General features: G+C 49.7%; 1 protein-coding gene across 1 annotated transcript; it reads right to left on the reverse strand.

The window, feature by feature from the left end:
- Positions 1-338: 338 nt before the first annotated feature.
- LOC125506552 (cytochrome P450 87A3-like) lies at positions 339-3,389 on the reverse strand. The gene is made up of 9 exons (XM_048671344.1): positions 3,072-3,389; positions 2,597-2,921; positions 2,298-2,444; positions 1,957-2,208; positions 1,447-1,536; positions 1,247-1,325; positions 1,062-1,168; positions 865-995; positions 339-778 (listed from the first exon to the last, which is right to left on the reverse strand). Exons 1-9 carry the CDS (start codon positions 3,290-3,292, stop codon positions 685-687), a joined length of 1,446 nt encoding a protein of 481 aa, XP_048527301.1. The 5' UTR covers positions 3,293-3,389; the 3' UTR covers positions 339-684.
- Between the last annotated feature and the right edge of the window lie 9,667 nt (positions 3,390-13,056).

The raw sequence follows: 13,056 nt of genomic DNA on the forward strand, positions 1-13,056 counted from the left end.
GCACATGAGTTGCCTTTAGACAACCGTGTGCGAAACTTTACACACAGTGTGCATGTAACACAATGCGCGGGATGCTCCTAATCAATACAATTCATTTATTTAAATCATTTGTCAATCAATGCATACGATTTGAGAAGTGGAATCATGTGCATTATCACGACTTATTGCACACGTGTATTTCTACAGAACTATGTGCCTTGTATCACGCATGGTTTGCATCTCAAAGTCGTGCACAATGGATCGACTATCGCATACATTTCTTTTTTTGCACCCAGTTTTATTTTTTTAATGTTTGTGATACCTGCATCGCACACAGTTCGGTTCAAGGGTGTGCCATAGGTGTGCCTTCATAGCACCATTCTGCACTAGTACCCATTATAACCAAACACTCTTACACGTGACACACTTCTAAATAAAAGTGGTGTTTTTTTATTCATGGACATATATCTTGTAGTGAAAAGAAAATAACACACATAGTCTAGAAATTACACATCAAGGAGCACGGTAGTGTCGAGGTAGTCACATGTTGCAAAGTTACATTTTACGAAGTTGGAATGGTAGAGAAATCAATCACCAATTATTGCAGGAGTACGATTATCCGTCCTTGTGCTCCCTAGGGATAAAGTAGGCCGTGCTTTGTTGTACCAAGAGCAATGGAGTCGTCCATGCATGTGTTGAATCAATTTATCCCTCCCTTGGGATTATCTGGATGTGATAGCCTGTTGGAAACACGACCTCCGTTATGCGTTGCACGTCGCCTCCTTTTATCTCCTTCCATCTGCACATGATTTGTTCAACGTAGTCTTATAAATTACTAGCTCGTGCTGAGAATGTGATTTATTGGTTTACATGATCGGCAGTTACCGGTAGTTTGTCACCAAGGTGTGGAGGAAGATGGCGATCTGAATCTTGCTGAACTCTGCTCCCACACAATGCCTCGTCCCCCCTCCGAATGGCATGAAGTTCTTGAGTAGAGTGCTCTTCTTCGACTCATCCTGCGTATGAATTTTGATTGGTCATTCATGGATAAAGGGATGGTTGTTGAGGAATTTGTCACCAACCTGCCACCTCCATGGATTAAAGGTTAGTGGATCTTCATATAATTCTGGGTTCAGATGGATAGCCATGGGGCTGATCATCACCAGCCAACCGGCGGGAATCGTGTAGCCTGCGTCAGGGAAGATAATTAAGTAGCACGTGCGTACTACAAAACGGACGTGCTATGTCTATGCTGAGGGTACCTTACCTTTCACTGGCACATCTGTCAGTGCTTTCCTGAATATTCCAGGGGACACGTTACTGATGCGAACTATCTCATTCGTGACCTGCATGCATGCAGTGCAGAAAACGTTTGGCTTCCATCAGTTCATGTTGTTGTATGATTGGACATGATTGATCACAAATTACTGGTGAATTCAAGGTACACATGCATGCATGAAGTGAAACCTGAGCAGTGAATGTCATGGACTTGTATTCATCCCATGTGATCCCAGTTCTTCCATCCTCTCTTTTCTTGAGAATCGCTTCATGCTCCTCCTGCACCAAGGTTTTAGAACTACCGTAAATCTTTGTCGTTCAACCGTTCAAATCCAAGTAAGTGTATAAGATTGGCAAGATTTACACGAGTCAAGTGCAGCAGTAAGAATTACTTGCTACTCCGATGGTTTTCATTTTCAATGAGATTTCGATGAAATTCACTGAATTTCATTAATTTCAGCAGTCATTGAAATATTTTCCTTTCGGCCAAAATATTTCAGCAGCTGTAGTAGTACACATGAATTCAAATATTTTTTTAAAATATGCTCAAAACATTCAAATTTTTAATTGATTTCAAGTGAACATTTTGGCCTTTTGGCTGAAAACAAAACCAAAATCACTCAATTTCGGTTGGTGCTGATTTTTTAAAAAAAAACTGAAAGTGAAAACCTCAAGGAGTCGAACAAATTAAGACTTTACCTTGAGTGATTCTACTACGTTAGGATGGTCGCTGAGGAGCTTCATACCGACCGCAAGCGCTGACGAGATCGTCGCAAAGGTGCCGAACAAGAGGGCGGCAACAAAATCTACAGCAAATTTCTCGTTCATCGTTCCTGTCCCACTCCGGAGCTCGTCGACCACCTCGTCGAGGAAATCGCCGTGTCGCATCTGAGGTGTACTGAGCCTTTCTTTTAGTAGGTCCTTGAGTACATTTTGAAGCTTTTTCCTTCCCTGCATGCATCAAGAACACGACGTGCTGTTTTAAGCTTGAATTGAGCATGTATAACTACTTAATTATGTTGAACATGGATGACTTATACCTGTATGCATCCGTAGAATGTTGTCCCAGGGAAATACAGCGGGAATGAGACCATTCCCTGGAAGAAGGCATCGAAGTTCTTCCTAAGCTTCCTTGACTTGTCGGGGCCAAAACCAATAAGCTTCTTGGCCATGTGGTCAAATATCATCTGAATGCCACTCAGTTAGTTTATTACTATAGTACCTACTAGCTATCCAGCCAGCCAACCAAATTTCTCCCTCCGTCCCAAATTGAGTCATTTATTTTGGGACGGGGGGAGTTGTAAACTATACTATCACATGCATGTCCTTAATTAATTACCGTGGCCACGGCGTCCTTGACCTCAATGAAAGGCTCCGTGGCCCACGCGGCCAGGTTCTGCGTCACGCTGTGCTCCATCTCAGCGAAGAGCACGTCCCGGAGGCTGTCGATGCCGAAGAGCCTGGCCGCGAAGCTGCGGACGTACTTGTGGACGGAACCGTCGTAGTAGACCATGCTCTCCTTTCCAAAGAGGTCGTTGGTGGTGTCCGGGTACCAGCTGCGGAACAGCTTGCCTTCCTGCTGGAAGATGAAGCGGTTCACCTCGGCGTCCATGGACACCACCACAGGGTGACCCACCAGGTTCGTCTTGAACAGCCGGCCATACCTGCACGGACGTGCAGAATTTGTCAATCCCCTCACTGCTGCAGCTGCTTGATCCGGTGGGCAGTGGCGGATCTAGCATCCTAGAACAATGTTTATACTACACTAGACTAGAACTAGAAATTAATTTGCTTAATTCAAATTAAGTAATTACCTTTCCAGCCTTTGCTTGTAGAAGGCTGGGATATCGAGAGAAGGGCTTGGCCTGAGGAACTGGAAGGTCTCGCCAACGAGAGGGAAGCCCATGGATCCAGGAGGGAGCCTCCCAATGTTGCAGGGAGGATTCCTCCACTTGTACACGCAGTGTAGCAGCCAGCCTGCTACAACAACTGCAAGGCCGCACAGGGATGCATATGACAGCGAGTAGCTCTCCATCTTGAAGCTAGATGCCACTCTACTTGTCTGGCTTAGCAGCCTTAGGCTCTCATGTTTATATAGAGATTGAGGTGTGTATGCAGGACCTCTCAAGTAGGCTCCCAAAATTTACAAGGATCGATCGGCCGGGTCTCGGATATTACCTTACATACGCTATAAGTGCCACTGCTAAGCAGTTTTAAACAAATAGTATTTCCTCTGTAAACAAATATATGATATTATATCTTATATTTCTTTACAGAGGGAGTACTACGAAACTCCAACTCGTGTTGTGCGTGGAAGCATTTGGGGCGATTTTGGTTGACTCTGGGTCTGATTATTCCAAATTTTTAACAGGATCCGAATCAATCTCAGCAGTCATTGACTGATTATTAGCTTTCGAGTAAAGCGATTGTGTCTATCACTTGAATTAGAAGCCTAAAAGGGTGCTTACTGTAGGGATACAGGGTTAACTCTAGATTTGATCGCACTAGCGGAGAGCCCAGGACATATGGATTTTCACGTACGTATTAACAAACAAGTCTTCACAGGCTGTCATGTTTCATTCTTATTACTCCGCCACACACAGTAACCGTGAAAACTTGTACATAACTCATCATCTGGATCTCTTAACTAACTCTATAACATGATAAGCTGAATTAATTGCGCCATGCGCATCACACTCACCTTTTGTTAAAGCTAAGATGGATTAATTACGCCAGGCACATCCCACGCCCTTTTTGTTAATAGATGACTGAAGTCAACCGCACAAAATGATGAGTTGGATTATTCCCCCCACACCGAGTGCTAGACACACTTGTTCTTGATGTCATTCTTCGTGCCGACGTAGAAGGGGCCGACGATGGCCGCGGCAAGGTTAGTCAGGGAGTCCTGCTTCTTTCCGTTGCTGATGATCCTGTGTTGCTTCTGGATGTCGATGAGATTCGAGCAAGAGATGTCCGAACTAAGGAGCACATTTGCATCGTTGACAGTGTCCATTGGTGAATACATAATCAGGTCTATTGACAAGGCCTCGTGACCCTGCAGTAGTGGTAGATGAGGACATACTGGCGTACACACAACTACACGAGAATGGCCTTCTGATCATGCCCGGCACGCCCGCCGGTGTACTCAAGGTTGAACCCGGGCACATTGTACTTGCCCTCCCTCGAGAATAGCTCAAACATGGTGATGTAGCGGTCCACCCAATGTGGCTCGTTGGTGTACATCACCATGAGGTCCGTCCTGTCGTGGGATGGCACGGTGAAATGCTGGTTGAACTTCCTTGGAGCACCATTGGAGTAGCCGCTCGATGTTCTCTGTATACACAGTGTCTACGTGGGCGCGGTACTTGGGTTATGGGGAGATCGAGAGTTTGAATTGACACAATTAATGGCGCCAAGGGAATAAATTGGGGCCGGCCCGCCTGAAATATCGCACATCCACATGGCGTTCTGCAACTGATGTGTACGTAATTGCATGGAGGTGCCGCATGCGGCACAACCACATGGCGCCTCAACCGTGATCGCTCGCCGGCCCCAACCACGATTGCATAGAACACTTGAACACGCACCTTGCGAATGTCGGTCTATTTGTCGGCAGATGCGAGCGGGTCGGCGACCTGGCGAAATGTTGCATTCAACGAAATAAAGTGAGTAGGGTTTTGGCGTCTCACACGATTCTACAGGATAAAAAATGGGTGGTAAGTCATGCGTGACGGTCACTGAAAATACCGTTTGCTATGTAGCAGCATAATAAACATTTTATTAAGATAAACCGTCCATACACGTGTCCCTCTTCCCGCACGTGGATTAAGTACATGCCTGACCATTGCAAACGAGTCTCGGATGGCCATGCGTAATCTCCAAGAGGCATCGAGGAAGTGTCGTTAAGCCCGTTCGTACGACAAAATGGTAGGAACACATAATTCGTGGGATTTTCTACCACAAAATGGTCTTAATGAAATAAGTGGCACATTTAAACATTGTTACACGGTATAAGTTCCATCGTTTAATTTGAAGTGATACTTGACTTATACGGTTAATTTGAATACCAACAGATGACATTACTACGTATTAGCCTATCAGGGACTCATATTCACAATTGATGATAGTTCATTTTTTATATCATCATGCAAACCATTACAAATGATGAATTTACCAATTTGAATCACCAAATTTGGAACCACTATGAATTTACCAATTTGAATCACTAAATTTGGAGCTACTGTGAATTTAGAAGTTTATACCAAGCCCAGAATTTCTTTATTTTCTGAAAAATACCAGGCGCGTTTGGGGTTATTTAAAGTTTTGCAACCCCATGCCCATCTGTTGGTTTGACCACCAAGTCAACTGGCCGGGCCCACTCATCTTTGGCACACGGGCCTAAGGCTAACCGTAATGGCAGTATCATACTCCCACCGTCTAGGTGTATTAGACATCTTAGAAGGTGCACCGCAACCTAGGCACAAAGAGATTGGGCTAGGAAAAAAATTGAATCACGGATGAAGCCAATCACATCATTTCTTTCTCAACTCAAAATGTGCTATTAATTAGAAGACCCTTTCAAATCCCAATAGTGTGCCGCAGAAATTGTATGCATTGGTCCTCCAATTAGTAGATGAGGTCTAATTAATATGCATGCAACTAATATTACTTTTTCGTGCCTTAGTTTTTTGGGATTATTTGGTTTTGGGAAAAGTCTAAAATAAACCTTAAACTTACAGACGAAAGCTAAATCAAACCTTGAATTTTGAATCCCTGAAATCAGCACACCGAACTATATGATCCCGGTCTATTTTAAACCTTGAGTGTATTCCCAAACAAGGATTGTTGACACCCAGCTGAAACCTGGGATTTCTTACTGCAGGCGGACTGTACTGGGCAGGCCCACTAGGCGAACTTAAAATCTGCCGCTGGACAGCACTGGGCCGGCGCACCAGGTAAACTTAAAAATACTAAAAACAATGGAGACGTTGTCAGGAATCGTACTTTCAACCTCGCAATGCTGACCTTGTCAAGATAGCTAGCTACTCTACCTCGTAGCTGTTGTTGATAAAAGAGAAGCGCGAAACATCGAGATTTGAAAACATTTCTGAAATTTGTAGATATATTTTCTTGAAAATTGTCAACAATTTTGAAATCCGAACATTTTTTGGAATTATGTGGAATACACAAACAAAATTTGAAAACGTGAAACATTTTTGAAATCCCCTACGATTTTTAAAGTGCGAACTGCGAACACTTTTATAAAAGGAATAATTTCGGAAGCTGAACAAAATATGAAAGTGCGAACAATTTTGTGAAAATTTGTTCCCATTTTTTAAAAGTTAGAAAGTGTTCGCACATTAAAAGTTTATTCAGGTTTCAGAATTTGTTCACATTTTTACAAAGAAATATTAATGTTTCAAGAAATTCTCATCTTGGAAAATTCTTCGCACTTATTTGTTTAGGTTTCAAAATTATTCATGTTCTCAAAATTTTCTTTGCTTTTTAAAAAGTGTTTGCACTTCAAAAAATGTTGGGGGATTTTTAAAATGGTTCATGTTTTAAAATTTGTTTGTGTTTCTTTTTTGCTAGTAAGAACACTTGGATTTCAAAATTGTTGACCATTTCCAAGAAAATGTTTCAAAATTAAATGTTTCAAATATCAACCCTGCAGTATCTTATTAAATATGTTCGCGCTTCCAATTTACAACAAAAGTTATTAGCTTGGTGGTTGGCGGTATGAGCTTGGAAGCAGCAGGTCCTAAGTTTGAATCCTTGTTAGTGAATTTTTTTCTCTTTGGTATTTTTAAGTCGCACGATACTAAAAAAAAAAGACGCTTCGCGCCTGATGGGCCGGCCCAGTCATAGCCTTACCTGCCACGTCGACAATCCCCTTGAAAACACGCTTAAGGTTTAAAATAGACCGGGATCATATAGTACAGCGTGCTGATTTCGGGGATTCAAAGTTCAGGGATTGATTTAGCTTTCATCTACAAACTTAAGGTTTATTTTAGACTTTTTTCTTTGGTTTTCGTAAGGTGACTTATACACCTAGACGAAGGGTTAAATGAAGAAGAGATGGTTGAGTATCATACCGTATCATATTAGGTTGCGCAACCTGCCACAAGGGTGATTGTCCTGACTTTGCACTCACTTGGCGTTTGTTCTAAGAGAGCATAACTCCATTTCCTTTCACTAACATGCAAGAAGACGGTGCCAACTTCCTTTCATGCTGCAGGCCCCATTCATCCCTGTGCCATAGGAGGGCAGCTTCTTCTTAGTGTTCTGAACTTCTAAGTTTTTTTCTTTTCGTTTTGATTACTACTAGTGGAACAAATACTGTATTGATAGGTGTTGAGTATATTGTGTATATGTATATTTGTGTGTAAGGCCCACCTCCTGTTTCTTTTATATAGTTGAGGTTGTGGCCCACCTCTGTACTTATATATACGTGCCTGGTGTACCGATCAATTCATCGAGATTGCATAGTCCATATCTTGTCCTTCTATATGGTATCTATCGCAGCACGATCCTAAAACCCTAAGCCGCCGCCGCCGCGCCCCTACGCGCCGCCGCCGCCGCGCCCCTACGCGCCGCCGCCACCTCTCCGGTCGCCGCCGCCTCCCCCCACCTCCTCGCACGCCGCCGCCGCCGTCTCTTCCCGAGGCCGCCGCCGCCGCGCCTCCAGCTTTCGCCCGCACCCCATCTCTCCCTCCACCCGCGCCACACCCTCCCCCTCCACCCGCGCCGCACCCGCACCCTCTCCCTAAGCCGTCGCTGCCGCACCCGCACCCTCTCCCTAAGCCGCCGCCGCCGCACTTCCCGAAACCCTAACCCTAGCCATGAGTTCCTCCTCGTCCACTGTCTCCAACCCGTTCGCCGGTCCCGATGTCACCCTTGTTCGCGACCTCAACATCCATGAGCGTGTCCCGGTCAAGCTTGATCACACCACCGCGTCCTACTCTGCTTGGAAGCGGTATTTTTCGCTTGTGTTCCGTGAGTACCTCCTGCACGGCCACGTGGACGGCACCGTCGACTCGGCGCTCATGATCAACGACGAGGAGTGGATGATCCTCGACGCCACCATCATCCGCTGGTTCTACCTCATCATCTCCAGCGACCTCTTCCACACCATGGTGAACGACAAGGACGACGCCTATGCGGTCTGGACCAAGCTCAACGGCCTCTTCACCGACAATCGGCTGCAGCGCAAGGTCCTGCTCTATGGTGAGTTTTACGGGTGCCAGCAACTTGACTCATCCATCGATGATTTTTGCATGCGCCTCAAGAAGCTCGCCGATGAGCTCCGTGATCTCGGGGAAACGATCGGCGATGAGCTCCTCATCAGCACCCTCTCCGGCGGCCTCAACGAGGACTTCGGGAACGCCGCCTCCAACCTCACCCTCATCCCGGAGCCTACCTTCGCCAAGGTGGTCGCGTACCTCAAGTTGGAGGAGCGCCGGATGCGGGTGGCCCGGACTCGCGCGACCCACACCGCCCTCGTCGCCGGCACCTGCGGGGGTTCGGCCCCGCCACCGCCTCGCCCGATGCCGCCCCACCCAGCGGCGCCCGCCTTCCCGCCCGGGTTCCCGCCCGCACCGGCCGCCCCCTTCCCGCCGCCCCAGTCGGCGGCCAATGGGGGGGGGGGTCGTCGCGGCGGCTGTCGCGGAGGCCGCAAGCAGGGCGGCGGCGGTGCTCAGGGAGGAGCGCCTCGCCCGCCGCAGCAGGCCTCTCAGCCGGCCCCGTGGTACGCCGGCCAGAACCCATGGACCGGCGTTGTGCACGCCTACTCCATGCCGGTTCCTCGGGCCCTTGCCCCGGGCATTCTCGGCACCCGGCCACAGCCGCACCAGGCGTACTACGCCACGCCACAGCCTTACGCGGCGCCCTATGGTCAGCAGCCGCCGCCAGGTGGGCCGCCGCTGCTGCCCCTGACGGCCGCGCCACCTCTCCCGCCGGCACCGTGGGACCCGGCCCTGTTGGCGGCTCTCCACAATGCTCCTTCCCCGTCCAGCTACACTGGCGGCGGCGACTGTTACATGGATAGCGGCGCCACCGCTCACATGGCGGCGTATCCCGGTAACCTTCATACCGCCCATCCTGTCCACACCTCCAACCGCATCACCGTCGGTGACGGCTCTTCCCTTCCTATCACTCATATTGGTCATACATATTTTCCGTCTAACTCCACTCCTATATCCATGTCCAATATTCTCGTTTCTCCTGAACTTATTAAAAATCTTGTTTCCGTTCGTTCTCTTACACGTGAAAATCCGGTTACAGTTGAATTTGACGAATGTGGTTTTTCTGTTAAGGACGCTCGCACGTGGATGGTGCTCCACCGATGTGATAGCCCCGACGAGCTCTACCCGGTTCACTCCGCCACCTCCACCACTTCCGCCGCCCCCGTCGCCCTCGCCACCGGAGTGGATCTTTGGCATGCTCGCTTGGGTCATCCTAATCCTGCCACCCTTCGCCACATACTTCGGAGTTTCTCTTTCACGTGTAATAAGAACGAGGATCACTCGTGTCATGCATGTCGCCTCGGCAAACATGCTCGTCTTCCGTTTAGGACTTCTTCTTTTGTTGCATCGTACCCGTTTGAGTTGATTCATAGTGATGTTTGGACCTCTCCTGTTGCCAGTAATACGGGCTTTCTTTATTATCTTGTCATACTTGATGATTTTTTGCATTATGTGTGGACCTTCCCGTTGCGCCGCAAGTCGGATGTTATATCCACTCTCGCCGCGTTCTACTCCTATGTTCTCACGCAGTTTGGTCGCCCCATTCTCGCGTTGCAGACAGACAACGGGAGGGAGTTTGACAACCTCGCCATTCGTAATCTTCTTACCACACATGGCACGATTTTTTCGTCTCCTGCCCGTACACCTCGCAACAGAACGGTCGTGCTGAGCGCATCCTTCACACTCTCAATGACTGCGTTCGGACTCTTCTCTTTCATGCCAATGTGCCTCCACGCTTTTAGCCTGACGCTCTCGCCACCGCTTCTCTCCTCATCAACATCCGCCCATGTCGTACTCGCGGGAACTTTACACCTCATCATCTTCTCTTCAGTGCACCCCCCTCTTATGATGGGCTTCGCATCTTCAGCTGCCTTTGCTACCCTAGCATCGCCGCTACTGCGCCTCATAAGCTTGCACCTCGCTCCGTCGCCTGCATCTTTCTCGGCTACCCACCCAACACCAAGGGCTATCGCTGTTATGATCCCGTCTCCCATCGTGTTTTCACCTCGCGACACGTTTACTTTGATGAGATGGTGTTTCTGTTTCAGCAGCAGGTACCCCTGGTCGTCTCGTCACCGCCGGCCACCAGCGGCCCCTCGACGACTCCGTCAGGCGGACGGTCCCGTTCGGCCCGCGGACCGCCCCCAGGCTTTGGCGGTCCTCGCGCCCTCACGTCGGCGCCCGCCTCCTCGGCCTCCCAGGCCGGCTCTGACGGCGCCCCTGGCGCCCCTCCCTCACCCGTCGCGGGATCGGGTGCGGCCGGCTCGGCCGCTTCCTCCGCCGCCTCGCCGACCCCGACGCCGGTCGCCTCGCCGGCCCAGACGCTGGTCGCCTCGCCGGCCGCCTCGCCGGTGGCTCCGCTGGTGCCCTCTGGCCCCGTCACCCGTGCTCGTACCGGCGTTCATCATCCGAGCCTCCGGTACACGAGTGGCGAGTACATCCTCGCCGCCTCCACTGCGGAGCCGTCGCCTCTTCCCGTGTCCGCTCGCGCCGCCCTACGTGATCCTCACTGGCTTGCGGCGATGCAGGAAGAGTTCGATGCGCTCCAACAGAACCGTACTTGGACACTGGTTCCCCGGCCTCCTCGCGCCAACATCATCACCGGCAAGTGGGTCTTTCGCCATAAGACCCGCTCGGATGGCACTCTCGAGCGCTACAAGGCTCGCTGGGTGGTCCGTGGTTTCTGCCAGCGTGCTGGAGTGGACTTCACCGAGACGTTCGCCCCGGTTGTAAAACCGGGCACGATCCGCACCGTCCTCCAGCTCGCCGTGTCTCGCGGCTGGCCCGTTCATCAGATGGATGTCTCCAACACCTTTCTCCATGGCCATCTTGAGGAGCAGGTGTATTGTGAGCAACCCACCGGTTTTGTCGACGCCTCACTTCCCGGCCATGTGTGTCTGCTATCCCGCTCTCTTTACGGGCTCAAGCAGGCACCCCGCGCCTGGTACCAGCGGATCGCCGGGTTTCTCCAGACACTGGGGTTCAGCGTTACTCGCTCGGACGCCTCACCGTTTGTCTATCGCCACGGTGACACGACTGCATATTTGCTGCTTTACGTCGACGACATCATCCTGATGGCCTCCTCCGCAGCTGTTCTTCAGCAGATTACTCTCCGGCTGCGTGACGAGTTTGCTATTAAGGACCTGGGTGCTCTACATTATTTCCTTGGCATTGAGGTCGTTCGGCGCCCGGACGGTTTCTTTCTTCATCAGTAGAGGTATGCACATGAGCTTCTTGAGCGTGCCGGTATGCTCAACTGTCATCCTGTTGCTACTCCTATTGACACGAAGGCCAAGGTCTCTTCTCTTGAGGGCTCGCCTGCGTCGGATGCTCCTTTCTACCGGTCTATTGTTGGCACTCTTCAGTACTTGACTCTCACTCGACCGGATCTTCAGTATGCTGTTCAGCAGGTGTATCACCACATGCACGCCCCTCGTGACACTCATTGGACTCTCGTGAAGCGTATCCTTTGCTACATCCGCGGCACGATGACCCTCGGGCTGACACTCACGGCGTCTACTTCTCTGGAGATGGTGGCCTACTCCGATGCTGACTGGGCTGGCTGCCCTGACACCCGTCGGTCCACCTCGGGCTACTGCGTCTACCTCGGTCCTTCACTCGTCTCGTGGTCGTCTAAGCGACAACCCACAGTTTCGCGCTCCAGCGCGGAGGCTGAGTACCGAGCTGTGGCCAACGCCGTTGCCGAGTGCACCTGGCTATGACAGTTACTGCAGGAGCTGCATCACGACGTGTCCCAGGCTACGGTTGTCTACTGTGACAACGTCTCTGCGGTGTACCTCTCCGCCAACCCCGTTCATCATCGCCGGACTAAACACATCGAGCTGGACATTCACTTTGTGCGCGAGCAGGTGGCTCTTGGACGCATGCAGGTTCTCCATGTGCCGACCGCTCAGCAGTTCGCCGATGTGATGACGAAGGGACTGCCGACTTCTACTTTCGAGGAGTTTCGTTCCAGTCTTTGCGTCACTGGCGCCGCTTCAACTGCGGGAGGGTGTTGAGTATATTGTGTACGTGTATATTTGTGTGTAGGGCCCACCTCCTGTTTCCTTTGTATAGTTGAGGTTGTGGCCCACCTCTGTACTTATATATACGTGCCTGGTGCACCGATCAATACATTAAGATTGCACAGCCCATATCTTGTCCTTCTACAATAGGGAGCCGCACATCTTTTGCTATATAGAGATTTGCTTATTTTGCTTGGATGCTTTTTTGAGTGTGAGGTTAATAGAGTGGCCCGCTCAATGTGCGGGCTAGAATTAAAAAGAAACATTGTCCACACTACTTATGTATAAAACAACATTGGTTTCATATATATTATGAGGCTGATCCTTCACTTCTTCCTTTTTATATTCTTCTCGTCTTCTCAGTACCTCCATCCATGGAATTTGCTGATCCAGCTTGGATCCATAACGTGAGAGGATAACACTGAAGATCCCCCGGTGTTCCTTCTTGATGGCCCTCACTTTGCCCACACACCACGACTCGGGTCTGGTGTATGGATACGGCGCCTTCTACGGCGACCTGTTTGGCTCCC

This window comes from Triticum urartu, chromosome 5 (assembly GCF_003073215.2).
Source record: "Triticum urartu cultivar G1812 chromosome 5, Tu2.1, whole genome shotgun sequence".
Lineage (NCBI taxonomy): Eukaryota > Viridiplantae > Streptophyta > Magnoliopsida > Poales > Poaceae > Triticum > Triticum urartu.

Coding starts and splice junctions, on each gene's coding strand:
- LOC125506552 (XM_048671344.1), bottom strand. CDS start 3,292: ATGGAGAGCTACTCGCTGTCATATGCATCCCTGTGCGGCCTTGCAGTT. Junction 1,169..1,246: donor GACAGATGTGCCAGTGAAAG/GTAAGGTACCCT, acceptor TCCCTGACGCAG/GCTACACGATTCCCGCCGGT. Junction 996..1,061: donor TTAATCCATGGAGGTGGCAG/GTTGGTGACAAA, acceptor ATTCATACGCAG/GATGAGTCGAAGAAGAGCAC.